Source organism: Mustelus asterias, chromosome 22, assembly GCF_964213995.1.
Source record: "Mustelus asterias chromosome 22, sMusAst1.hap1.1, whole genome shotgun sequence".
NCBI lineage: Eukaryota > Metazoa > Chordata > Chondrichthyes > Carcharhiniformes > Triakidae > Mustelus > Mustelus asterias.
In genome coordinates, this window is record NC_135822.1 from 33,000,540 (window position 1) to 33,026,833 (window position 26,294).

A 26,294-nucleotide genomic window follows, 5' to 3' on the forward strand; every position below is an offset into this window, starting at 1 on the left:
TTGCACATTCTCCTCGTGTCTGCGTGGGTTTCCTCCGGGTGCTCCGGTTTCCTCCCACAGTCCAAAGATGTGCGGGTTAGGTTGATTGGCTATGCTAAAAATTGCCCTTGGTGGCCTGAAATGCGTAGGTTAGAGGGATTAGTGGGTAGATATGGGGGTAGGGCCTGGGAGGGTTTGTGGTCAGTGCAGACTCGATGGGCCAAATGGCCTCTCTCTGTACTGTAGGGTTTCTATGAATGTTGCTGGGCTGACTTCTTCCAGAAGTCCCTCAGCCACCTCTACTGGATGCTGTAACTCCTGTTTAATCAGTGGAGGGGACACACTGTAGGATAGTCTGTGCAGTTGGGCTTCTGGCTGTTTCTGCTGCAGAGTGACTCCACGGACCTGCTGGCTTGGGGGGCGGGGGGGGGTGGCGGTTACAAGACAACACGTGCGGCTCACAACGCGGGACACCATAGGCCCCGCCCCGCCCTACGTATTGTCCCAGGCCCCGCCCCGCACCCCGTGACGTCACAGGCCCCGCCCCACGTGATGTGCCCGGCCCCTGCCGCCGGTCCCGGGACTCCCCATGTCGCGTGAGATCGCGCACCTCCAGGCCCTCGCGAGAGTTTGCGGCAGCAAGATGGCGGCGCGGGAGAGTGGAGCGGAGGAGCGGGGCCCGGGAGCGCGGCCGGGCGGCACCGGCACCACTGACAACCCCATCCCCGGCTTCAGCGATGCTGATAGCTTTGTCAAGGTCGGCGCTGTGTTTCACTGAGCGGCGGGGCCCCGGGGTGATGCTGCATCCCCCCCCCCCCCACCACCCGCCCCCCGGGGCCGAGTCCAAGCCCGTACACTGAGGGCGTCGGAGCCAGAGAATCCCCCATACAGAGAGGCCATTCAGCCCATTGAGTCTGTACTGACCGTCCGAGAGAACAGCCCACCCCCTGCCCCATCCCTTTTACCCCACATATTTACCCCACTAATCCCTCTAATCTACACATTTTAGGACATTAAGGGGCAATTTAGCATTGGCCAATCCACCTAACCCGCACATCTTTGGATTGTGGGAGGAAACCCACGCAGACATGGGGAGAACGTGCAGAGTCCACACAGACAGTGACCCGAGCCGGGAATTGAACTGGGTCCCTGGCACTGAGGCAGCAGTGCTAACCACTGTGATATCAGTAATTGTGGGAAATCTCTATCCCTGGCTCCTTCCCCCAGTCCGTGCCCTCACTCCCCCCTCCCCCAGCCTTCCTTCATGTGCTAAAAGCAAAATACTGCGGATGCTGGAATCTGAAACAAAAACAGAAAATGTTGGAGGGTCTCAGCAGTCTGGCAGCGTCTGTGGGGAGAGAATGGATGTGGAGAGAGAATGGAGAGGATGTGGGGAGAGAATGGAGCCAACGTTTTGAGTCTAGGTGACCCTTCGTCAGAGCAGACGGGGGTCATCTGGACTCAATGTTGGCTCTGTTCTCTCTCCGCAGGTGCTGTCAGACTTGCTGAGATTTTCCAGCATTTTCTGTTTTTGTTCCTTCATGTGCTGTTCAACATGGAGGAACATTGAATGATCAGCTGGGGGGAGTTCAGTAGCAGCAGTGGGTTTCCTTGCCCATATTTGATCTGATGCCACATGCTTTCATGGGGTCCGGAATTAATGTCGAGAACTCCCAGGGCCACTCTATCCTGACTATGTACCACTGTGCTGCCACCTTTGGTGGATCTGTCCTGCCATGGGACAGGTCATACCCAGGGATGGTGATGGTGAACAGAAGATACTCAGCAGACTGGGCAGCAGCTGCTGAGCATAAGACCATAAGAAATAGGAATAGGTTGTTTAGCTGCTTGATCCTTCTCTGCCATTCAGTAGGATCATGGTTGATCCAACATTCCTCACGTCCACTTTCCTGCCCTTTCCCATAACCCTTTATTCCTTTACTGATCAAGGATCTATCTATCTCAGCCTTAAATATACACATGGACTTTGCCCCCCATGGCGCTCTGTGGCAAGGAGTTCCAAGGACACTCAATCCTCAGAGTAGAAATTTATCCTCATTTCAGTCTTAAATTGGTGCCCCTTTATTCTGAGACTATGCTGTCTGGTGCAAGACTCTCCCATGAGGGGAAGCATCCTCCCAGCATTTATCCTGTCAAGCCCCTTAAGAATTCTTCTTCTAACGTCCCAACCTGTTTAACCTTTACTGATAAAACAATGCCTCCATACTGGGGATCATCATAGTGAACTTTCTCTGAATTGCCTCCAATGAAATAATATCTTAGCTTAGATAAGAGGACCGAAACTGCCCACAGTATTTGCAGCATCTCCAGTATTTTACCTTTTGTAATGGTGGCGGAGGAGTTTGGGATGGTGACTGATACTTTCATGGGTGCAACTGTCAGGTTGTCACTTGACTAGTCTATGGCAGAATGCTTGGACTTTGGCACATGTCCCCAGATGCTAGTAAGAAGACCCTATGGTTCACCTGTGCCTAGATCTAAGTTGAGTGATTTATGCCTGGGTCCATGGCTCTATGAGGCAGCAGTGCTAACGTTTTATTTCTAGAACAGCAGAGAGTTGTGTCCAGGCCAACATGTCTTCCTCTAGCACCACCATAAAAAGGCTCCAGTGTGGTTGAAGCACAAAATATTTAACCAGGCAGTCTGTTTTCTTTTCTCTCCTATCATGCAGCATGTGTTGGGAACAGTGGTTTCGGCTACAAAAGCTTCCAATGGACTTCCTCAGCCTGGTGATGAGTTTGATTTTTATCGGAGTTTCCCTGGATTTCAGGCATTCTGTGACACACAAGCTGATCGACTCCTAAGCTGGTGAGGTTATATGACAGAAACGTTATCTTTAATCAAGTGGACACGTGAAAATGTGTACTTTTAGCTTCCAGGTGGCTTTGTGGATAATACCAGCACTTGGTGTGATAACAGGTGTGATAAGGTTCGGGATTTACTCTGCAGTTTGTGTTGAGCTTGCTGAGACAAGGTCTGGGCGCTACAATTGTTTTAGCATCCTGGATTGGAAAGGGAAAAATATCGGTCAGATACTTCTAACAATGGTCCACAGTTGCTGTCTGCTGGAAAATTGTCTATGGGTGTCATTTCTTAATTGAGAGGGTCAGAATTCTCTACTCTCGAGGGGCAGATCGGAAGATGGAGTTAAGGGCAAAGATCAGCCATAATCATATTGATTGGTGGAGGATATTTGTGGGGCCTCCTCCTCCTCCAGTGAGTTGCTTAATTGTCCACCACCATTTTTGACAGGATGTAGCAGGGCTGCAGAACATAGATCTGATCTATTGGTTGCACTATCACTTCGCTATGTCTAATACTTGTTGCTTATGCTGTTTGGCATCTAAGTAGTCCTGTGTTATAGCTTCACCAGGTTGATACCTCGTTTTTAGGTATTCCTGGTGCTGCTCCTGGCATGCCCTCCTGCACTCTTCGTTGATCCACGGTTTATCCCCTGGTTTGGTGGTGAAGGTAGAGTTGGGGACATGATGTTGCAGATTAAGGTTGAGTACAATTCTGCTACTGCTGATGACCCATAGAACATAGAAAAGCTACAGCACAAACAGGCCCTTCGGCCCACAAGTTGCACCGAACATGTCCCTACCTACTAGGCTTACCTATAACCCTCTATCTTACTAACTTCCATGAACTTATCCAAAAGTCTCTTAAAAGACCCTATTGAATCCACCTCCACCACCACTACCGGCAGCCGATTCCATGCACCCACCACCCTCTGAGTGAAAAACTTACCCCTAACATCTCCTCTGTACCTACTCCCCAGCACCCTAAACCTGTGACCTCTTGTGGCAATCCACTCTATCAATACCTCTCAACATCTTATACACCTCTATCAGGTCACCTCTCATCCTTTGCCTCTCCAAGGAGAAAAGACCTAGCTCTCTCAACCTATCCTCATAAGGCATGCCACCTAATCCAGGCAACATCCTTGTAAATCTCCTCTGCACCCTTTCTATGGCTTCCACATCCTTTCTGTAATGAGGCAACCAGAACTGGGCACAGTACTCCAGGTGGGGTCTGACCAGGGTCCTATACAGCTGCAGCATTATCTCCAGATTTCTAAACTCAATTCCTCTATTGTTGAAGGCCAGCATTCCATACGCCTTCTTAACCACAGCCTCTACCTGCGACGCTGCTATGAACCCGGACTCCAAGATCCTTCTGATCTTCCACACTGCCAAGCGTCTTACCCTTGGTCAACCTCGTGGCTGCCCAGCCTTGAGTTGCTATATCTGTTCAAAATCTATCCTAGTCAGTATGGTGATAGTGCCACGTAACATGATGGAAGGTAGCCCCAGTGCAAAGGTGGGACTTCATCTCCACAAGGATTGTGCGGTAGTCATTCCTACTGATACTGTCATGGACAGATGCATCTGCAGCAGGTAGGCTAGTGAGATTGAGGTCAAGTATGCATTTGCCTCTTGTTGATTTCCTCACTGCCGCAGGCCCAGTCCAGCAGTGATGACCTTTAGGATTCGACCAGCTTGGTCAGTAGTGATGCTACCAAATTACTCTTGGTAATGGGCATTGAAGTTCCCCAGTCAGAGTACATTCTGAGCCCTTGCCACCCTCCTTGCTCTATTTTTCCATTCTATTGTTCTGAGAGCAAGAATTGGAGTTTCCTCCGATGATCCACAGTTTAGTCATCTGCTAATGTTCATTTCTCCATCTGGATTTTTAAGTGAAAAATGTTCTTTAGGGAGTGATGCTGAATGGTTGCTTGTAAACTCAGCTTGGGGGGGTGGTGGTTTCCCTCACCCATGCTCCTTCATGTGCCTGCTGCTGTTCAGGTTTGGATGTGCTTGTTAAGTGGGATGCCAGAGCCAACATCCAAAGTTGGTAAACTTGCTTACAACCTACTTCTGGGTTGAAGTGAGGCAAGGCTTTATCACAGCTACCTCATCTGTTACATAGTTGAAAATACACTGAATTAATAAAATACACGGGATTAATAAGCATCTCTCAGGGCAGAAGCTCCTAACCCTCCCAGAGGTGGAATTTTTAAAGCAAGCGATTCATTTCCATTACGTTTGTAAAGCTATTTTGGAGCACAGAGAGGGCTTTAAAACAAGCCCCTCCCTGCTGAACTAATACAGGATGAGTTACTTAATCGTACGTAGGTTATGAAAATGCCAGCTGTCCATTCAAACTATTATAAGGTAGGTGATGTAACTTGTTTAAACACTAGTGGAGGGAGTGACCAATGAAAAGACACTGGGTGTCAATATTTTTGCCTGTGTATTATGAATAAATATATATCATGCTTCACTCGTTATCTTATCATTAATGTTTTACAGGATAACAATTACATTTAGATACCATTGAGCCTTTTACTCATACATTTGAACTAATTTTTCTGGGTTCAAATGATTGAGTTCTGAAATGTCATCCGAATTTAAGTGAAGTGGATGGTGTGCATGTGAAATGATTCCTATTATGTCAGTCCAACCTGTGGAAAATGCCCAGTAGTAGTTACTGATCCTGTCCTTTCAAGCTTATGGCAGGTAAGAGCAGAACTGTATTATGCTCAGGTAGATTCTGATATAGCCTTGATGGATGCAATTTTACGTGATACGTTTTGTATCACACAGGAAATGTCACAATATTAGAACATTCTTATTCCAACAGGCTTTTGGTATCCTAAATAAGCCTCGCGATGAACTCATCATCCTGACATAACGCAATAGCTTATTCATCTTCAAAAATTTAATTTTGCAGCATGAGTCAGCTTATGCAGTACCACAGCTGTCGAAGTCAGATCAAAGGCCGCAACAAGGTGACGGAGCTGGAAGACAAATTTGACTTACTGGTGGATGCAAACGATGTCATTCTAGAACAAGTAGTACGTAAAACAATGCTGTTATCTTTATATTAACAATCCTGCTGTCACAGGCTGAGCAAATGGGGGAAATGTGCAGAACAAGCATTTCATTTAGCAAAAGTGACGTACAAAATACAGCTGGGAATGTAAATGAATACCTTCGTTTGCCAAGTCTGATTGGAAACAGGGAATTTGATGCTGAATTAACAATCAACGCTTTAATTTCTAATTCACTCATTAACTTTTATAACTGTGTTTTTGAAATTGTGCTCATCAAAGCGTTTTAATGCTAGTATAATTTTGTTTTTTTAATACCATATTGCAAAGTCTTCCTGAGTTCAGCATTTCAACAGAAAGAAAGGAGAGATAAAAGTAAGCAAGACCTGGGATTCAGAATATATTTGTTACAGATTTATTCTGACAGCAAAGGGAGTGTTAAATGTGCTGGCCTTGGAAAGGGTCCAGAGGAGGTTCACAAGAACGATCCCTGGAATGAAGAGCTTGTTGTATGAGGAACGGTTGAGGACTCTGGGTCTGTACTCGTTGGAGTTTAGAAGGATGAAGGGGGGATCTTATTGAAACTTACAGGATACTGTGAGGGCTGGATAGAGTGGACGTGGAGAGGATGTTTCCACTAGTAGAAAAAACTAGAATGAGAGGGCACAACTTCATACTAAAGGGACGATCCTTTTCTTCATCCAGAGAGTGGTGAATCTGTGGAATTCTTTGCTGCAGAAGGCTGTGGAGGCCAGGTCATTGAGTGTCTTTAAGGCAGAGATAGATAGGCTCTTGATTAATAAGGGGATCAGGGGTTGTGGGGAATAGGCAGAAGAATGGGGCTGAGAAAAATATCAGCCATGATTGAATGGCGGAGCAGATTCGATGGGCCAAGTGGCCTAATTCTGTTCCTATGTCTTATGGTCTAATTCATAGGAGCAGGAGTAGGCCTATCATTTTTTTTATGACTAGCACCACTGAAGATTTACATGAATATTCCTGACAATTGCATCCATTTATTGTAGGGAATTTTGTTGGATGAAGCTTCAGGTGTGAACAAGAACCAGAAGCCAGTTCTCCCAGCAGGACTTCAGCTGCCCAAAACTATCATCTCCAGCTGGAACCGCAAGGTGAGTTCTGATTGATTTCCGAATGGTCTGTGTTGGTTATGGGTCAAAAGTATATAGGCATTACTACGCACTGAATGGATTTGAATTAGCACAGAGATTCAAGTAAGGACCGACTTGGAATCAAATTTGTTTTCAACTCTAAGTAAAACAGAGTTATGTGAAGGTGCATATCGCTGGTGGAAAGCAGCTCTTAATGTTTTCATGGATTTCCTTTTCAGAATACTGAATCAAAAAGATCAAAGTCCGAAACGTTCCGTCTGTTTCATGCTAAAAACATCCCACGTCCTCAGATGAAGTTCAAAGAGAAGGTTGACAACTCTAATACGCCTTTCGTACCGAAACTCTTCACCAAACCCAATGCCCTAAAACCACTCCCTGAAGGTATGAGCTAGAAAGTTACAAGGAACTCGCTGCTGTAAATGAGGTTTGATTGATGCATTTTTCAGCTGCAATTTTTTAAAAAGTAGATTTATAGATCAAGGCTTATTTGGCATGGTTAAACTATTGCATTTGGAATAACGTCTTGTTCTAATTCCAGAACTTATTGAAACCAAAATTCACAAGACAAAGAGGTCAATAAAGTGTACACAGTCTATCATTCCCAACAAAATAGTCTATGGAATTTCTGTTAAAAAGCTCTGATCCCAAGTTTAGTATTTTTTAAATTTTCTATTTATCTGACACGTTTTGATCACTGGCAACATTTGCTTATTCTTTCGCTGCACTATTCTCTTCACATTTTGACTTGAAGCATTCTTACATTTGAGCGTGACACTCCTCTGTGCACACGAACACAAGAAATAGGTGCAGGAGTAGATGATAGTTCAGCCTGCTCTGCCATTCAATATGATCGTGGCTGATCTTGGACTTCAACACCACTTGTCCACTCCCTAAGGAACCAAAAGATTGGATTCCAAAGAATCGCAGTCCCTTGAGTGAAGTAATTCCTCCTCAACTCAGTAAAAATGATTGGTCCCCTTATCCTGAGACTCTGCTCTCGTGTTTTACATTCCCCGACCAATGGAAGCAACCTCTCAGTGTCTGCTCTGTCAAGCCCCTTTAGAATCGTGTGTGTTTCAGTAAGATCGCTTCTCATTCTTCGAAACCAGAGAATATAGACTCAGTACTCAGTCACTCATCATTGGACAACTCCCTCATGATGTGGAGATGCCGGCGTTGGACTGGGGTGAACACAGTAAGAAGTCTCACAACACCAGGTTAAAGTCCAACAGGTTTATTTGCTACCAAATAGACCTGTTGGACTTTAACCTGGTGTTGTGAGACTTCTTACTGTGTCAACTCCCTCATCCCAGGGACCAATTCAGTGAACCTCCAATGCCAGTTCCTTCAAAATGAAGACTGAGAAGTGCACATAACATTCCAAATGTGGTCGCAGCAAAACTCTGCACAATTCCTGTACTCCACCCGCCTTGCAATAAAGGCCAACATGCCACTTGCCTTCCTAGTTACTTGCGTGCTAACTTTGTGCTCCTCGTATGAGCCCCTCCAAATCTCCCCGAACACCCAACATTTATAAGTTTCACACATTTCAAAAATATTCTGCTTTTCTATTCTTATGACCAAAGTGATTAATTTTGCACTTCCCCTTATTGTACCCATCTATCATCTTGTTGTTCACTAACTTAGCCTGTCTATATCTTTGCCCTCTCCACAGTTTACCTTTTCGCCTAGCTTTGCATTAACAGAAAACTTATGGACACATTACTTGCATCGCCTCATCTAAGTAATTAACATAGATTGTAAATGGTTGAGGCCCCAGGACTGATCTTTGCAGCACTCCACTAATCATGCTCTTCCAACTTGAAAATGCCCTCACCTTTTACTTCTTATCCATTAACTATTCCTATATCCATGCTAGTATATTAACCCCAACTCCCTGAGCCCTTATCTTGCCTATTAACCTTTGTGTGGGATCTTATTGAATGTCTTTTGAAAATTCAGGTATACTATATCTACTGGTTCTGCTTGATCTACCCTACTAGTTACATTCTCAAAAATATTCTGAAAAACATATTGGCGTTCGCACTTCATAGAATCATAGATTTCCTACAGTACAGAAGGAGGCCATTCGGTCCATCGAGCCTGCACTGACGACAATCCCACACATGCCCTATCCCCCATAACCTCATGTAGTTACCCTGCTAATCCCCCTGACACTAAGGGGCAATTTAGCATGGCCGATCCACCTAACCCGTACATCTTTGGAGTGCGGGAGGAAACCCACGCAGACATGGGGAGAATGTGCAAACTCCACACAGACAATGATCCAAGGTCGGAATTGAACGCAGGTCCCTGACGCTGTGAGGCAGCAGTGCTAACCACTGTGCCGCCCTGTATTGACTTGTTCTAATAATTATACAATTTTGGAAGTGCATTGTTAAGACTTAATAGTAGTTTTCAGCACTTCCTCAATGACTGATGTCAGGCTGATTGACCTGTACTTCCCTGTCTTCTCTCTCGCTCCTTTTTTGATGCTTCCTTACAACCAAAGGTTCAGGTTTGTACTGCTCAGCAGCCGGTAGTTATCATCAACAACAACTTGCATTTCGATAGCAACTTTGGCATACAAAAGATCATAAGGTACTTTACTGAGTAGTAACATGGACAGGATGCCAAGCCAAGAGGGAGAATTTGGCAATTTTAAGATTTGGGGGAAAATATACTCTTTTTTTTGAAGAAGGTTTTCATAGCAGGAGAAAAATGTTGAGCAATGGAGCAATAATTGACTTGATTGATTTTGTCCGTTTTTATTGTGGACAGGACATCCAATTTTGTTGGGTAGCTGTTTCTTGATAACACTTGGATTTAACCAAATTGGCTGAAGACTGGCTTATGGATCATTTACTCAGCTTTTCTCGCCAAAGATAGCTGTAAATGCCCAGTGTTAATTTTATTAACCAGTAGGTCCCCATACCCCCAGAGGTCTCAATTTGAGATCTTGTATATCAGGTATTTTGTACTGTTGGTAAGAGTTTGAACTGAGAACAATGTTCTTTCAGTAATGATATAGTTGTTCATTTGAGCCCTGTTCTTGAGAGTTGAATCTAGCCAGCAGGTTCCTTGATGATGATGATCTGCAGGTTTTATAACTGATTTATAAATCACAGTTAGAGGTTGAAGTGGCAGACAGTGTAGTCTGGCAAAACTCAGCTGCTAATAGAAGAATCATGCTGTTAACCCATGTTTGAAAATTGACCCAAAGGTTACAAATGAGAGAACTTGGCTTCCACCTCCCTCTAGCAGCTCCTGGGAACCAACTGAGAGTGATCTGTTTGCTTTGGGTTTGAAATGTCAAGAACTTGGCCTCCGTTATAGCTGTGTCGTTTTCCTGACCTTCCAGTGCCAGCTTCGCTTTTGGCGGCAGAACGATGTAAATGAGGTGCTGTTAGAATCTGTTTACAGAGTGATGATTTGTCTCAAGTGGTGATTTCTCCCTGTGCCACTAGCAACAAGCCAGCAATGTAGTTCTTTGAGTTGATGGTCTGCCCGGGAACCCCCTGATGCATTAGCAGCCAGGAAATCAAGATCACTCATACAGTTGCTTCATTGGTACCAAAATAGTGCTCTGAATTCTATCTCGCAATGTAAACATGGCACGTTTAATGCACTGCAGCCTGATGCATTATATTAATTATATTTGCTGTGTGCTATCAATGCGATTGTTTGACTGGTCTTCTTTCTGGGTTGATAGTGTTTTTAAACAGACGGAGTCGAATGGAACGCCCAGAGGATCTCGATGTGCCTGCTGCACTGGCTGACTTCATTCACCAGCAGAGAACACAGCAAAATGAACAGAACATGTGAGTGATGATTCAGAGTGCACCTCTGTGACTTGAATATTGACATGATGACAACAAAACTGGCACTGGAGGCAAGACGCTGAGAACGGATGGTTTTCCGATTTAAAGAATTTCGCTCTTTCTCCTCCACCACCGCCAGTGTTGAACCAGTCCTGTCCACGATGGTGCGGTGAAATAATTAAAGGCAATGATCAGCCAGTACAAAGTTCTAAGCTATATTTGTATCCCCTGGAAATAATGCTGCTTTGGCATGCATAAGACACAATGGCACAAAGCTGGGTGGGAGGGTGAGCTGTGAGGAGTTTGCAGAGGTGCTTCAGTATGATTTGGACAAGTTGAGTTAGTTGGCAAATGCGTGGCAGATGCAGCATAATGCGCATAAATGTGAGATTATCCACTTTGGTAGCAAAAACAGGTAGACAGATTATTATTTGAATGGCTATAGATTGAAAGAGGAGAATGTGCAACAAGACCTGGTGTCCTTGTACACCTGTCGCTGAAAGTAAGCATGCAGGTGCAGCAGGTGGTAAAGAAGGCAAATAGTACAAAACCAGAATGTGCTGGAAAGTCTCAGCACATCTGACAGCATCTGTGGAGAGGGAATAGAGCCAGCGTTTCAAGTCAGGATGAACCTTTGTCAGAGCTCCAGACATCCAGACTCGAAACGTTGGCTCTATTGTCTCTCCACAGATGCTGTCAGACCTGCTGAGATTTTCCAGCATTTTCTGTTCGTTGCAGATTCCAGCATCCGCAGTATTTTGCCTTTATCTTAAGGCAAACAGTAAATTGGCCTTCATAGCGAGAGGATTTGAGTAGAGGAGCAGGGATGTCTTGCTGCAGTTACACAGGGCTTGGTGAAACCACACCAGGAATATTGTGCCGTTTTGGTCTCTTTACCTAAGGAAGGATGTTCTTGCTATAGAGGGAACGCAGCAAAGGTTTACCAGACTGGTTCCTGGGATGGTGGGACTGACGTATGAGGAGAGATTGAGTCGGTTAAGATTATGTTCGCTGGAGTTCTGAAGAATGGGGGGGGGGGAGGAGGAGTCTCATAGAAACCGCTAACATTAAAATAGGACTAGACAGGGTAGATGCAGGAAGAATGTTCCTAATGGCGGGGGAGTCCAAAACCATGGGGGTCACAGTCTAAGAATATGAGTTAAATCATTTAGGACTGAGATTAGGATAAATTTGTTCACGCAGAGAGTGGTGAGCCTGTGGAATTCTCTACCACAGAAAGCAGTCGAAGCCAAAAACATTGTTTGTTTTCAAGAAGGAGTTAGATATAGCTCTTGGGGCTAAAGGGATCAAAGTATGTGGGGGAGAGGCGGGAACAGGTTACTGAAGTGGATGGACAACATGATCATAATGAATTGCTGGAACAGGCTTGAATGGCCGAATGTCCTGCTCCTGTATATGTATGACACGGGGCGGCACGGTAGCACAGTGGTTAGCATTGCTGCTTCACAGCTCCAGGGACCTGGGTTCGATTCCCGGCTTGGGTCACTGTCTGTGTGGAGTTTGCACATTCTCCTCGTGTTTGCATGGGTTTCCTCCGGGTGCTCCGGTTTCCTCCCACAGTCCAAAAATGTGCGGGTTAGGTTGATTGGCCATGCTAAAATTGCCCCTTAGTGTCCTGAGATGCGTAGGTTAGAGGGATTAGTGGGTAGATATGTGGGGGTAGGGCCTGGGTGGGATTGTGGTCGGTGCAGATGTGATGGGCCGAATGGCCTCTTTCTGTACCGTAGGGTTTCTATGTTTCTATGACGCGGCTTATCATGTGTAAGAAAAAATGGATCAGAGGCAGACAAGTGAACAACAAAAGAAAAATTAACTGTCGTGTCCCCCCCCCCCCCCCCCCCCCACACACACGGAATAAGTGGTTTCTGCTATTCTCACTGGACTTTGAACCTTAAGAGTTTGTCTTCTACTTTTACAGGTTTGCGCATCCATATCAGTATGAGCTGAACCACTTCGAACCATCAGAGTCTGTACTTGTCAAAACAGAGCCACAGGTCAGTGATGGAGGTGTGGAAAAGCTGAGCATTGAATGTTGCATCTTCCACTCGAGTTTAAAGTTTATTTATTAGAGTCACAAGTAGGCTTGCATTAACACTGCAATGAAGTTACTGTGAAAACCCTCTCATTGCATCTTCGGGTACACTGAGGGTGAACTTAGCATGGCCAATGCACCTAACCAGCACGTCCTTTGGAATGTGGGAGGAAACCGGAGCACCCGGAGGAAACCCACAGACACTGGGAAGAGCGTGCAGACTCCGCAGCCAAGTCAGGAATCGAACCCAGGTCCCTGGCGCTGTGAGCCAGTAGGGCTAACCACCGTGCCGCGCCCCCCACTCCTGGCTAGTTTGAAGGGGACGATGTAAGTGGAGCTTAAATTCAAAAGTGGCAAGTGCTCTGGGGATCTTTCACTGCAGGGAGAGGAAAGTCAAAAGACAAAGATACTAGAGATAATCTGATATATCTGCAGGAATTTCTTCGTAGCTCTCTTAATTGTGAACTGTGGAGGGGCTGGTTGAGATAAAAGAGGAGGAAACTTGAGAAGTAGTGGATGTAAAACAAAAGTTTAAACAGCATTCCATTATCATTTATATCGCGCTTGTTTCCAATGCTTGACTTGGCATGGAGGTCTAAGGAGGTCAGTATACTGTCTTCTAAGTTACAAAAGGTGCATGGCCTATTGAACACAAAGGAATATTGTACCCCCATAATCATTCCCTCCAGAAAACGATGAACACAGAAATCTGTGAAAACTACAAGTACCTTCCAGTGAAGCGTTCTGAATCTTTAATATGATGTGAGTGATAAACTCAGGTTTGCTCTTTCATCTTCTGTAGATCTACAAGCCGCTGTCTGAGACTAACTTTCACTTAATCACAAGCTTTGATGAACTGGTGGAACTGAATGAAAAGCTCTCAAAGTGTAAAGAATTTGCAGTAGATTTGGAGGTAGGAATAAACAATGAACTTACACGTACATTTATTAAAATTGTCGACACCTTTTCATTGCCTCCAGAACTTAACTGTTATGATTTATTCATTTTAAATTCTGAAAGAGAGTTTGGACACCACGGTTAAAATACATCTGAGAGTGAATTTTTCAGTTTAATTAAATAATTTCTTCAGCTTGTGATGCTCCTAATTCACCTTTACATCATTGTCACAGAAATGCTTCCATTTTTTTGTGACAGCCTTTAGTTGGCTGAGGCAACTTTATAATTTACTCTCAATAATATTGCATTCAAAATTCTGCCCCTCGTTTAATATTTTCCTTGCTACTTGATTTTGCTTCCAAGCTGACAGCTTTAGGGAAGAGCCTGATAAACACTTCAAACAAAAATATGTCAGTTGTTCAGTTATGTGCGTGACCGCCAATTCCTTTTGAAGTCTGCTGATAGTTATTCAAATTCATGAAGGCCCTGTAACTGTTCTGAGGATATTTAATTAGCTGTTGCCATTTAAATTGGAGAACCAGTCTGCATTCGCAGAGACCCAGTTGGACAGGACGATTCCTGCAGTGGGTAGAATTATGTACACATATATACAAGTTCATTTCATTTTTATTCATTCACGGGATGTGGGTATCATTGGCAAGGTTAGCATTTATTGCCCTCGAGGTGCAACTGAATGGCTTGCTGGGTCTTTTTTGGAGGCCGGTTAAGAGCTTGCCACAGTAACCTGGTTCTGGAATCATCTATAGACCAGATCTGGAGTCACCTATAGACCAAAATGGTAAAGGACAGCAGCTTTCTTTCTCTAAAGTACACGGTGAATCAAATGGGATTTTACAACAATCTGTTGGTTTCACAGTCACCATTATTGATCGCTTTTTTAGCCCTGATTTATTAGATTCCCCAGTTATATCCCATGTGCACAATAATAAACTATTTAGCAAGCCGTTTGCCATTTGTCTTGTTTTTTGGGGGCAGAATAGTTTTAACATTTACTGTAATTATATTCCATTATTTATGCTGTTTATTTATTAATTCATTGCACAATTGACATGAGGGCTGGAATTGCAATTGTCTGATGCTTGCTATTCCACGTAGGCAACTGATAGATTTATTAGCTAAAGAAAGGTTTTCAGTTCATTGTTCTGGACATGCTGCCAAAACATAGCTAGATGTGGGGACAGTGTAGAAAGCGAGCCAAAATTCCATCGGGATGTACTCTTTAAAATATCCAAGTCGAAACAACTGGAGTAAAAAGGAGAGGTAAAAAAGACATAAACATTTTGCTTTAAAAACTTTGATAATGCCATTGCTGAGTATTGCACAGTAACTCTGCTGCTGCAAAAGGGAGAGTATTTTTAGTCAAAGAGCAGTCTTGTGCTTCATTCAAAGCACAGTTAGTCCATTATTTAGCTAAAGATACTCTCTCTTCCCCAACAGCAGCAACATTGCAGCAAAAACATTATGAAGTTTAAAGCAGAGTAATGGGCAAATGCACAGGATAGTGTGGTACTGAGCTTGAAAGATTAGATCTGTATTACAGCCTGAATAAGTTAATATCAGCTAGTTAAAATGCTGCTATTGGCCTAAGTGTCCCTGACTGGGGCAGGAAAAAAATTGACCAGGTTGCCACTATTAGTCATCATTCAGTCACTGCCCCCTTCTGTAAAGTGTCCACATGTCTATTCCACATTAGAATGTGGCTGTATTCCATTGGGATGTTCCCTACAGCAGAATAACCGGTCAACATTCACTGCCTGGGCTCTCCAATGAGTTTGAAAACTTTGTATTTCCTTATGTGTAATTTTTATGCCTCAAAAAAATTGGAAACCGTTTTAAAGTCATAGATGTTATTCTTAAGTGTATTTGAAATATTTATGTTTTAAACAAGAGTAATAGAGGGGAATAAGTACATAAGTTTTGTTGAATTATTCCAACTTTGGTATATGAAGGAGGTGAAGCCAATTGCAATGTTGTATTATAAATTATTTATAACCAATGTATGGTTAATTTTGTTCCACCAGCACCATTCATACCGGAGTTTCCTGGGATTAACCTGTTTGATGCAGCTATCAACCAGGGAAGAGGACTTTGTTATCGATACGCTTGAACTGCGCAGTGAAATGTACATTCTCAATGAAGTCTTCACCGATCCCTCCATTGTTAAGGTCAGCTTGGTGAATTCAGCTCCATTCTGTTCCTCTGACTGGACTGATTCATCTTCCTTCCACTCGTGCTGCATCATTCGGCTGCTACACTGTGACATTTCTGCCTTCACATTCTTTGACTTTATTCTTCCATTACCACTCCCAAAGCCTGATCAAAATTTAACCCTTTGGTCATCTTAACCTAATCTTTCTTTCCCACTTCCTGATCAGTGTCTGCGTCACCCTCTGCAAGGAGCTTGGTGCATTTTGTTCCATTCTGCTGCAGTTTTTCAGAAAGCTGACTAAGATTCCTGATTACAATGTTATTTCTTCACTTATCAAGACCAGCTAGAATCTAGTATCATAGAATAAGTGGGAAATCAAGGGGAAAGAAACAGTAGATGCATGTCTGTTTTTGTTCAAATCAATACTTATAATGACAGTTAACTAGCAACAAGTTCAGAATGCCCTTGTCTTACGCTCAAAATCCTCCCAAAGGCTGTTATCATGAATCACTTATATCCATCAATCCATTGCAATTTTTAGACTATACATCCTAGTCCTGGACTCCCAACCAGGAGAGGTAGATTATCTCTTCCTGCCCACCTTCTTTGAATGTCTTTTAAAAATCAATCAAATCACTCCTTGACCTTCTAAGTTACGGAGGATGCAATGCTCGTCTATGTAATCTCTCTTCATAGTTTAGCCTTTGTAATCTGGGTATCATTCAGGTAAGCCTACCCTGAATTCCCTTCAGAGCCAGTGCATCTTTCCTAAGATGTGTTGCCCACGAATAAATCTCTGCTTCAGGTAAACAGGATTTTGTTTCACTGAGCATGCCCCAATCCCTCTAGATATAAAAGTTAACATTCCATTAGCCATTTTGATTATTTTCTGTACCTTGTCATTGCATTTCAATGATCTGTGTACTTGGGCCCCCAAGTTTCTTTGGACCATCCTGTTTCACCATTTAGAAAGTACCCTGCTTTATCTGTTTTAGATCCAAGGTAGAGGACTTTGTATTTATCTGCATTATCCAATTGCCACAGTTTTGCACATTCACTTAAGCTATCAGTAACTCATTGTAATTTTATGCTTCCATCAGCACTGATTACAATGATGTCTGTCTTTATGTCATCAACAAATTTAGATATTTGGCTCCACCTATTTTAGTCATACCTTCGATATATTCAGTCAGGTGCGTCAGGCATGACCTACCTTTTACAAATCCAAATCAGAAAAGTCTATTGGATGTTTATTAAAAGCAGTAGCTGTATTGCATGGCTTCCAGTTTACAAACAAAGCAACTACAGTCGCAACCACACCTCTGCAGTAACTGACACTCATATAATCATGTGTTACAACAGCTTTTGGCAGTAATTAGCCTGTTCACAGAAATATGTTCTAAGCATCAGTGTTAGTGATTTAAAAACAATGGTGACAATCTCCTTTAAAAACCTGACCATTATGTGGAGGATGTCCCTCAGGAATGAGTGGTTATATCCATCATACACCATCCATCTGTATGAGGCTTAAGATAAGCCAAGAGTGGTTTATTTTGCATAAGTGGTTTCTGGTTCTGTATCTTGCACATGGTGCAGTTACTATATTTTTAACTAAATTGAAGTCAGTTATCCTTTGCTAAATTTAAGGACAGTTTATCAGTGAGATTGAATGGGAGTTAGTTGAGTGAGTTCATTGCTGATGTTGTGCTGGACAGCCTGCAATGAATGGGGGCAAAAGTAACATTCAAGGGAAAAGATGATCAACGGGTGGAAGTGCATCTTGCACAGAACAAGTTAAACACTCTTGGGCTAAAAGCTTGGAAATGCAAATATTTCATTGATTTTTTTTCTCATAATTTAAAGTTGCTTCATTCAGAATTTCTGATAATTCATTATTTGTAATAAATTCCTGCTTTGCATCTTTTATGCTGCCTAATTCACTTTTTTCTCATGCAAAAATTACTGTCTTATTTGGAGGAGACGGTAGATGATGAATCCACTTTGATGTCTGTCCCATTGATTTGCTGGTGATCTTGTTAGTGGGACTGGGTCATATTAATATTAGTGATGTATTAAGGAACTGAATTAACATGCACTGTTGATAAAACTCTGATCGCTGAAGCGTCAATGGAATGGTCGTAACTGATCTTAGTTATCAGGCTCCAGATGGTGCTTTGAGCCAGATTGTCCTATATTGGTTATCGTAGTTCGATCTTTAATGGAATATATTAAAATGTGGACAGGAAGGCTGAGAGTTATTCCTCACAATGCTGGATATCTCAGAGATGCAATAATGGTGTAAAACTGTCGGGGTGAAATTCCTGTTGGTGGCAATTTCACAGGAAAAAGTAAATGTAGAGTCATATCTTGCACTGTTGCCACTTTATTTTGGTTAAATTTATCGATGGGAGGAGTTTCTGCCAAGTAACTTGTGGACAAACTAGAGGTGGCTCAGGAGACACTGTTGTTTGGCTAATTAGCCTGGTTGTTGAAGTGACATCAATCTGTTTGTGTAGGTTTTCCATGGTGCAGACTCAGACGTTGAATGGTTACAGAGAGACTTGGGACTGTACGTCGTCAACATGTTTGACACACACCAAGCTGCACGCATTCTCAACCTGGGGCGGCATTCTCTGGATTACCTGTTGAAGCAGTATTGTGACGTGCAGGCTGATAAACGATACCAATTGGCCGATTGGAGAATGCGGTAAGAGATTTTGCACAAACATACTTCTAAAGATATGGAAACCAAGACGTGATCAAGTTAAATACTCTTTCAGCACGGGTTTAGATTTAAATGTAGTCACACACGGCAGTGACTTTGGACATTCATAGTTGTCTCATAAAGTACCCCATGTCATTGAAGAAGGATGCTCTGAAGAGTCACACGGGCTTGAAACATTAACAGTTTCTCTCTTTTCGATGGTGTCTGGTCTGCTGTGTTTTTCCGGCATTTTCTGTTTTTGTTGTGCATCTTTTTAAGCTATGCCAAACGTTGCAGTGTATAAAATAATCTATGCCATTAATAATTTCACTACTTCCAGCACAATTTCCTGCAGTCATTTATTTATGTAAGCTCTTATGTACAGTGATCAGAATAACACAATAGAAATGCAAGAAACTGCATAGCAGAAGTATTTAGTTGGGAACAAGATGTTATTTTTGTTGCTGTTAGTACCCCTCCTGACTGATCTAAGCATGTGTGCATTGTAGACATCAGAAGTCAGAAAAGAATAAGACTTTGCAAGTGGAAAAGATTGAGCTGGTCCTGAAAGAGGAGTGATCCTGAAAAGCCTATAGAATAAGTGAAAGATGAGAAATTAGACAAAAAGAACTGATGGAAGAAGGTATGAATTGGCAAGCAGCCTTGTGAAAGGCTCAGGATTAAGTAAAGTAAATTCAATTCATTCCTTCACAATCGCGTACCTCTTGCAATCCCTTTGCAGTCCATTAATAACACAGTAACATAGAGCTTCCACTTTTAATTTTATTATTTTCATAGAACATAGAACAGTACAGCACAGACCAGGCCCTTCGGCCCACAATGTTGTGCCGAGCTTTATCTGAAACCAAGATCAAGCTATCCCACTCCCTATCATCCTGGTGTGCTCCATGTGCCAATCCAATAACCGCTTAAATGTTCCTAAAGTGTCTGACTCCACTATCACTGCAGGCAGTCCATTCCACACCCCAACCACTCTCTGCGTAAAGAACCTACCTCTGATATCCTTCCTATATCTCCCACCATGAACCCTATAGTTATGCCCTCTTGTAATAGTTCCATCCACCCGAAGAAATAGTCTTTGAACGTTCACTCTATCTATCCCCTTCATCATTTTATAAACCTCTATTAAGTCTCCCCTCAGCCTCCTCCGCTCCAGAGAGAACAGCCCAAGCTCCCTCAACCTTTCCTCATAAGACCTACCCTCCAAACCAGGCAGCATCCTGGTAAATCTCCTCTGCACTTTTCCAGCGCTTCCACATCCTTCTTATAGTGAGGTGACCAGAACTGCACACAATATTCCAAATGTGGTCTCGCTAAGGTCCTGTACAGTTGCAGCATAGCCCCACGGCTCTTAAACTCCAACCCCCTGTTAATAAAAGCTAACACACGATAGGCCTTCTTCACAGCTCTATCCACTTGAGTGGCAACCTTTAGAGATCTGTGGATATGGACCCCAAGTTCTCTCTGTTCCTCCACAGTCTTCAGAACCCTACCGTTGACCCTGTAATCCACATTTAAATTAGTCCTACCAAAATGAATCACCTCACATTTATCAGGGTTAAACTCCTTTTGCCATTTTTCAGCCCAGCTTTGCATCCTATCTATGTCTCTTTGCAGCCTACAACAGCCCTCCACCTCATCCACTACTCCACCAATCTTGGTGTCATCAGCAAATTTACTGATCCACCCTTCAGCCCCCTCCTCCAAGTCATTAATAAAAATCACAAAGAGCAGAGGACCAAGCACTGATCCCTGTGGCACTCCGCTAGCAACCTGCCTCCAGTCCGAAAATTTTCCATCCACCACCACCCTCTGTCTTCGATCAGATAGCCAGTTACCTATCCAATCGGCCAACTTTCCCTCTATCCCACACCTCCTAATTTTCCACCCCTAATTTTCTCCCTAGCCCCGAGAACAACTGTTTTATTCAAATACACCTTGGCACTTCATTCCTATTAAAGCTTTTGAACCCAATTAATAATTGGGAGCATCATAGCTGAACCCACTTAAGTTCCCATCTGCTAGTCATATGCCGACACCTCCCAGGAAGATTTCTGCTTGTACTATTCCTGAGAAAGCAATAGTGCTGAGTTCTACTAAATTAGCTGTTAACACTAATGAATGAGGAGCAGGAGAAGGGCATTTGGCCTCTCGCGCCTGCTCCGCCATTCAGTAAGATCATGGCTGATCTGGTTGTGGCCTCAACTCCTCATTCTGCCTGCCCCCAGTAACCTGCGACTCCCTTATTAGTCAAGAATCTGTTTACTTCTACCTTAAAAGTATTCATTGACCCTGCTTCCAGGGAAGTGAGTTCCAAAGACTCACGACTCTCAAAGAAAATCTTTAATCTCATCTCCGTCTTAAATGGGGGACCCCATATTTTTAAACCGTGTCCCCTAGTTCTCCTCTTTCAGTATCTCTGTATGTTTCAATAAGATCACCTCTCATTGTTCTGAACTTCAATGGATACAGGCCCAGCCAGTCCAATCTTTTCTCATCAGATAACTCCCATCCAATGTACCAGTTGAATGAACCTTCTCTAAACTGCTCCTAACATATTTCTATCCTTCCTTAAATAAGGAGACCAAAACTGTACCCAGTACTTCAGATGCGGTCTCACCATTGCCACGTGCAACTGTTGCAAAACATCCCTACATTTATCTTCCATTCCCCTCACAATAACCACAAACATTCCTAATTGCTTGATTGCATATTATCTTTTATGATTCATGTACCAGGACCACCTAACAAAGAACAATACAGCACAGGAACAGGCCCTTCGGCCCTCCAAGCCCACGCCGCTCCCAGGTCCAAACTAGACCATTCTTTTGTATCCCTCCATTCCCACTCCGTTCATATGGCTGTCTAGATAAGTCTTAAACGTTCCCAGTGTGTCCGCCTCCACCACCTTGCCTGGCAGCGCATTCCAGGCCCCCACCACCCTCTGTGTAAAATATGTCCTTCTGATATCTGTGTTAAACCTCCCCCCCTTCACCTTGAACCTATGACCCCTCGTGAATGTCACCACCGACCTGGGGAAAAGCTTCCCACTGTTCACCCTATCTATGCCTTTCATAATTTTATACACCTCTATTAAGTCTCCCCTCATCCTCCGTCTTTCCAGGGAGAACAACCCCAGTTTACCCAATCTCTCCTCATAACTAAGCCCCTCCATACCAGGCAACATCCTGGTAAACCTCCTCTGTAGTCTCTCCAAAGCCTCCACGTCCTTCTGGTAGTGTGGCGACCAGAACTGGACGCAGTATTCCAAATGCGGCCGAACCAACGTTCTATACATCTGCAACATCAGACCCCAACTTTTATACTCTATGCCCCGTCCTATAAAGGCAAGCATGCCATATGCCTTCTTCACCACCTTCTCCACCTGTGACGTCACTTTCAAGGATCTGTGGACTTGCACACCCAGGTCCCTCTGCATATCTACACCCTTTATGGTTCTGCCATTTATCGTATAGCTCCTCCCTACATTATTTCTACCAAAATGCATCACTTCGCATTTATCAGGATTGAACTCCATCTGCCATTTCTTTGCCCAAATTTCCAGCCTATCTATATCCTTCTGTAGCTTCTGACAATGCTCCTCACTATCTGCAAGTCCTGCCAATTTTGTGTCGTCCGCAAACTTACTGATCACCCCAGTTACACCTTCTTCCAGATCATTTATATAAATCACAAACAGCAGAGGTCCCAATACAGAGCCCTGCGGAACACCACTAGTCACAGGCCTCCAGCCGGAAAAAGACCCTTCCACTACCACCCTCTGTCTTCTGTGACCAAGTAAGAAGTTTAACAACACCAGATTAAAGTCCAACAGGTTTATTTGGTAGCAAAAGCCACACCAAATAAACCTGTTGGACTTTAACCTGGTGTTGTTAAACTTCTTACTGTGTTTACCCCAGTCCAACGCCGGCATCTCCACTTCTGTGACCAAGCCAGTTCTCCGCCCATCTAGCCACCTCCCCCTTTATCCCATGAGATCCAACCTTTTTCCTCAGGTTTTTCCAACCTAGATTCCTCAGTACCACCAAGTTCTGCAATCTCTCTCCTTTTAAATAATATACTTTCTTCGTCTATTCCACCTGTCGAAGTGGACAAATTCACATTTTCCAACATTCCCATCTGCCAGTTTTATGTCCACTTACTTAACCTATACCCCTTTGCAGACTCCTTGTATCCTCTTGTCAACTTGCCAAGTAATTGATATAAATTGTAAATAATTGAGGCCCCAGCAGTGAGCCGTGTGGCACACCACTCATCACGTCTTGCCAGCACAAAAAATGACCCATTTATGCCTACTGTTTCCTGTTAACTAACCAATCCTCCAACCATGCTCATATGTTCCACCCTACACTATGAGCTCTTACTTTGCATGGTAATCTTCAATGTGACACCTTGTCAAATGCCTTCTGGAAGTCTTAAGTACAACATATCTACACGTTTCTCTTTACCCACCTTGTTTGTTACTTCCTCAAAGAACTCCAATAAATTAGTCAAACATAATTTCCTTCCCACCAAACCAAGTTGACTCTCTGCTTGGATTGAGATTTTTTAAGTGCCCCGTTATAACCACCTTAATAGATTCCAGCAATTTTCCTGTGACAGATGGTAAGCTAACTGGATTGTAGTTTCTTGCTTCTGTCTCCATCCTTTCTTGAATAGAGGAAAGTCCATCAGTATCTGGAAGTTTGTCAACTTGGAGTTCTAATAATTTTCTTAGTACTCTTTCCCTGGTAATTGTAATGGTTTTAAGTTCCTCCCTCCCTTTTGCCTCCCGATACACAGTTACTTCTGGGATGTTATTTGTAGCCTCGATATAAAAGACAACGCAAAATATCTGTTCAGTTCATCCACGATTTCCTCATTTTCCATTATTAGTTCCCCATTCTCACTCTTTAGAGGACTAACGTTCACTTTGCATTCCTTTTGAAATACCTATAGAAACTCTTACCATCTGTTATACTTCTAGCTAACTTTCTCTAACCTACTTTTTCCCTTCTTATTAATCTTTTAATCATTTTTTGCTGTTCTTCATATTCCGTTCAATCCTTTAATCTGTCAGCCCTCTTTGCACAATAAAATGTGTTTTCTTTTTTAATTTTAGACAATTTTTAACTGCCTTAGTTAGCCCACCCTTCTAGGTGCTACTGACTGCCTCCGGATCCTCTTTTTACCCTCTTCTAGGCGCTTCTGACTGCCTCTGATTCCTATCCCCCCCCCCCCCCCCCCCCACTGCCTCCAGGTCCTCTTGTCACCCGTTCTTCTAGGTGCTGCTGACTGTCTCCGAGTCCTCTTTTCGTCTGCTCTTGTAGTGCTGCTGACTGCCTCCACGACCTCTTCTGGGTGGTGGTTACTGCCTCCGGGTTCTCTTTTTGCTTGCTCTTCATTAATGTCACACATATGAATAGCTCTGGTATTTATCCATCAAAAACTAGGATTTTTGTATGTGTGTTGATGTATTTTTCTAGACTTTCCCCGTAGATTTTAATGAACTTATCTTGACATTTTTCTTCAAATAATTTCTGTAGTCCAATTTTGTGAATTTAGTTCGGAGTTCTGACGTAGTTGCTGAAGGTGGTTTGTACGACGTCTTAACTGCTGCCTACAAGATGAACTGTTCTGTAGATTATTGAATTTTCATCCGGAGTAGTTTGTTCCCTCCCTCTGCCCTGAGGTCAACTGTTGTTCCCTCCCTCTGAGGTCAGCTGAGGTCAACTGTGCCCTCTCAGTTGCCATGTTACTACTAAGGTTTGCTGCCTCAGCAGGAGAGAAGCAATCAACCATGGGACCTTCCTGATCCGAGTGCCTCAGTTCTCCCCTACAAAGCACAACCCACTTAGCCATCGGGGTGCTTAGAAATGTTTGTTTTTGCTTCAAGACTTTTTAACTTCTCCATTTACAGACCATTGCCTCAGGAGATGCTGCGTTATGCCCAAGAAGACACCCACTACTTGCTGTACATATATGACACGATGAAGAATCAGTTATGGGAACAGGGGAATAAACAGGCGAATCTCATTCAAGTAGTGTGGCAGAAGAGCAGGGATATCTGCCTTAAGGTAGGTTACTGTGGCTAAATGGCAGTGATGTCCCTTAGCACGGTTTTAAAAATGCATGAAAAACATCTGAATCAATAAAAATTTGGGAATTTAAAATTTTTGTTTGCAAAACAATTCCAGGTAGCAAAAGCCACTGCACTTGAGAATAATTCATTGTATATAAAACACTTCGGGACATTCCTGTGAGAGTTATTAAGTGTTTTTACAAGTCTTTCTTTTGGTGCATTTGATGCAAGTAGAACAAATAGGCACTGGATACATCTTGAAAACTCATTCTCTGGTTTAATTTCGTTAGAGATTTTTACACTCGATAATTTAAAGGAATAATCTGAATGATGTAATTGTTTGTTAGATTAACCTTATCTTCTATAGCACAAAGAGGAGTCATCTTTACAGGAACATGAATAAATAACTCAAAAGACACATGAACTAAGTTGAGGATAGATTCTCACACTTTTCCAGTATGAATTTGCACATTCTGCATTCATGTTGGAGCCATTTGTATCCCATCAAACTATGCTCATGTGTGTAATTTTGAGCTCTAGGCTTGTGAGTAGAATCAGACCTGTATTATCTGGGTTTGCTTGTTCTGAATTCGCTCTGTCTATAAAGGTTTTAAATGGATTGATGCCACTGCCCGCGTAATCCTGAGAGACTTTGACATTCCCACACACCCGCTCAAGACTTTTTCTGTTTTAGGTTGATGATGTTTCATTATGTCACCATTGAAAACATTGAACTGCACCATTCTCCTTGTATGTTGATGGTAGGAGTTTATTTCTGGGTACTGTCTTGGGGAACATAGTTCTCTGGAAAATGTCCAATATGGATATTCCTGATGTGAGCTGGGGTAGTCAGGGTTGGCATGCTATTTCATTATTCGGGGGCAACACCGGCAAATAATAGTTCTGTTCAAGTCCAAGGTCCACACACGTGCTTCTCCACTTTCTCTTCCTCCCTCCCTGTAAGAAGTATTGGCTTTTGTTCAGCAGTGTTTATGATAGCATGGTTAAAATCATTGCCTCAGTTTAAAAATTGGTCAGTGTAAACCTTGGCTCACCTCTCTATGTTTTATATATGTGTTCTCCAATGCACAGTACAGGGCGGCACGGTAGCACAGTGGTTAGCACTGCTGCTTCACAGCTCCAGGGACCTGGGTTCGATTCCCGGCTCGGGTCACTGTCTGTGTGGAGTTTGCACATTCTCCTCGTGTCTGCGTGGGTTTCCTCCGGGTGCTCCGGTTTCCTCCCACAGTCCAAAGATGTGCGGGTTAGGTTGATTGGCCATGCTAAAATTGCCCCTTAGTGTCCTGGGATGCGTGGATTAGCGGGTAAAATATGTAGGGATATAGGGGTAGGGCCTGGGTGGGATTGTGGTCGGTGCAGACCCGATGGGCCGAATGGCCTCTTTCTGTACTGTAGGGTTTCTGTTTATTTCTGTTTATTCACAGAATCACCACTTGAGTCAGATTTGATTTGATTTATTATTGTCACATGTATTAGTATACAGTAAAAAGTATTATTGCGCACTATACAGGCAAAGCATACCGTACATAGAGAAGGAAAGGCGAGGGTGCAGAATGTAG

General features: G+C 43.3%; 1 protein-coding gene across 2 annotated transcripts in view; it reads left to right on the forward strand.

The window, feature by feature from the left end:
* The first annotated feature begins 578 nt into the window (after window positions 1-578).
* Window positions 579-26,294, forward strand: part of exosc10 (exosome component 10) — a 63,629-nt gene continuing 37,913 nt past the window's right edge. For both annotated transcript variants that reach the window (XM_078239105.1, XM_078239104.1), the window contains exons 1-11: window positions 579-736; window positions 2,672-2,808; window positions 5,737-5,860; window positions 6,862-6,966; window positions 7,185-7,347; window positions 10,679-10,787; window positions 12,727-12,802; window positions 13,643-13,753; window positions 15,780-15,923; window positions 18,424-18,614; window positions 24,553-24,709. In XM_078239105.1, the coding sequence (XP_078095231.1) occupies window positions 623-736; window positions 2,672-2,808; window positions 5,737-5,860; window positions 6,862-6,966; window positions 7,185-7,347; window positions 10,679-10,787; window positions 12,727-12,802; window positions 13,643-13,753; window positions 15,780-15,923; window positions 18,424-18,614; window positions 24,553-24,709 (1,431 nt within the window). In that variant the 5' untranslated portion in view covers window positions 579-622. The remainder of the gene's footprint in view (window positions 737-2,671; window positions 2,809-5,736; window positions 5,861-6,861; window positions 6,967-7,184; window positions 7,348-10,678; window positions 10,788-12,726; window positions 12,803-13,642; window positions 13,754-15,779; window positions 15,924-18,423; window positions 18,615-24,552; window positions 24,710-26,294) is intronic.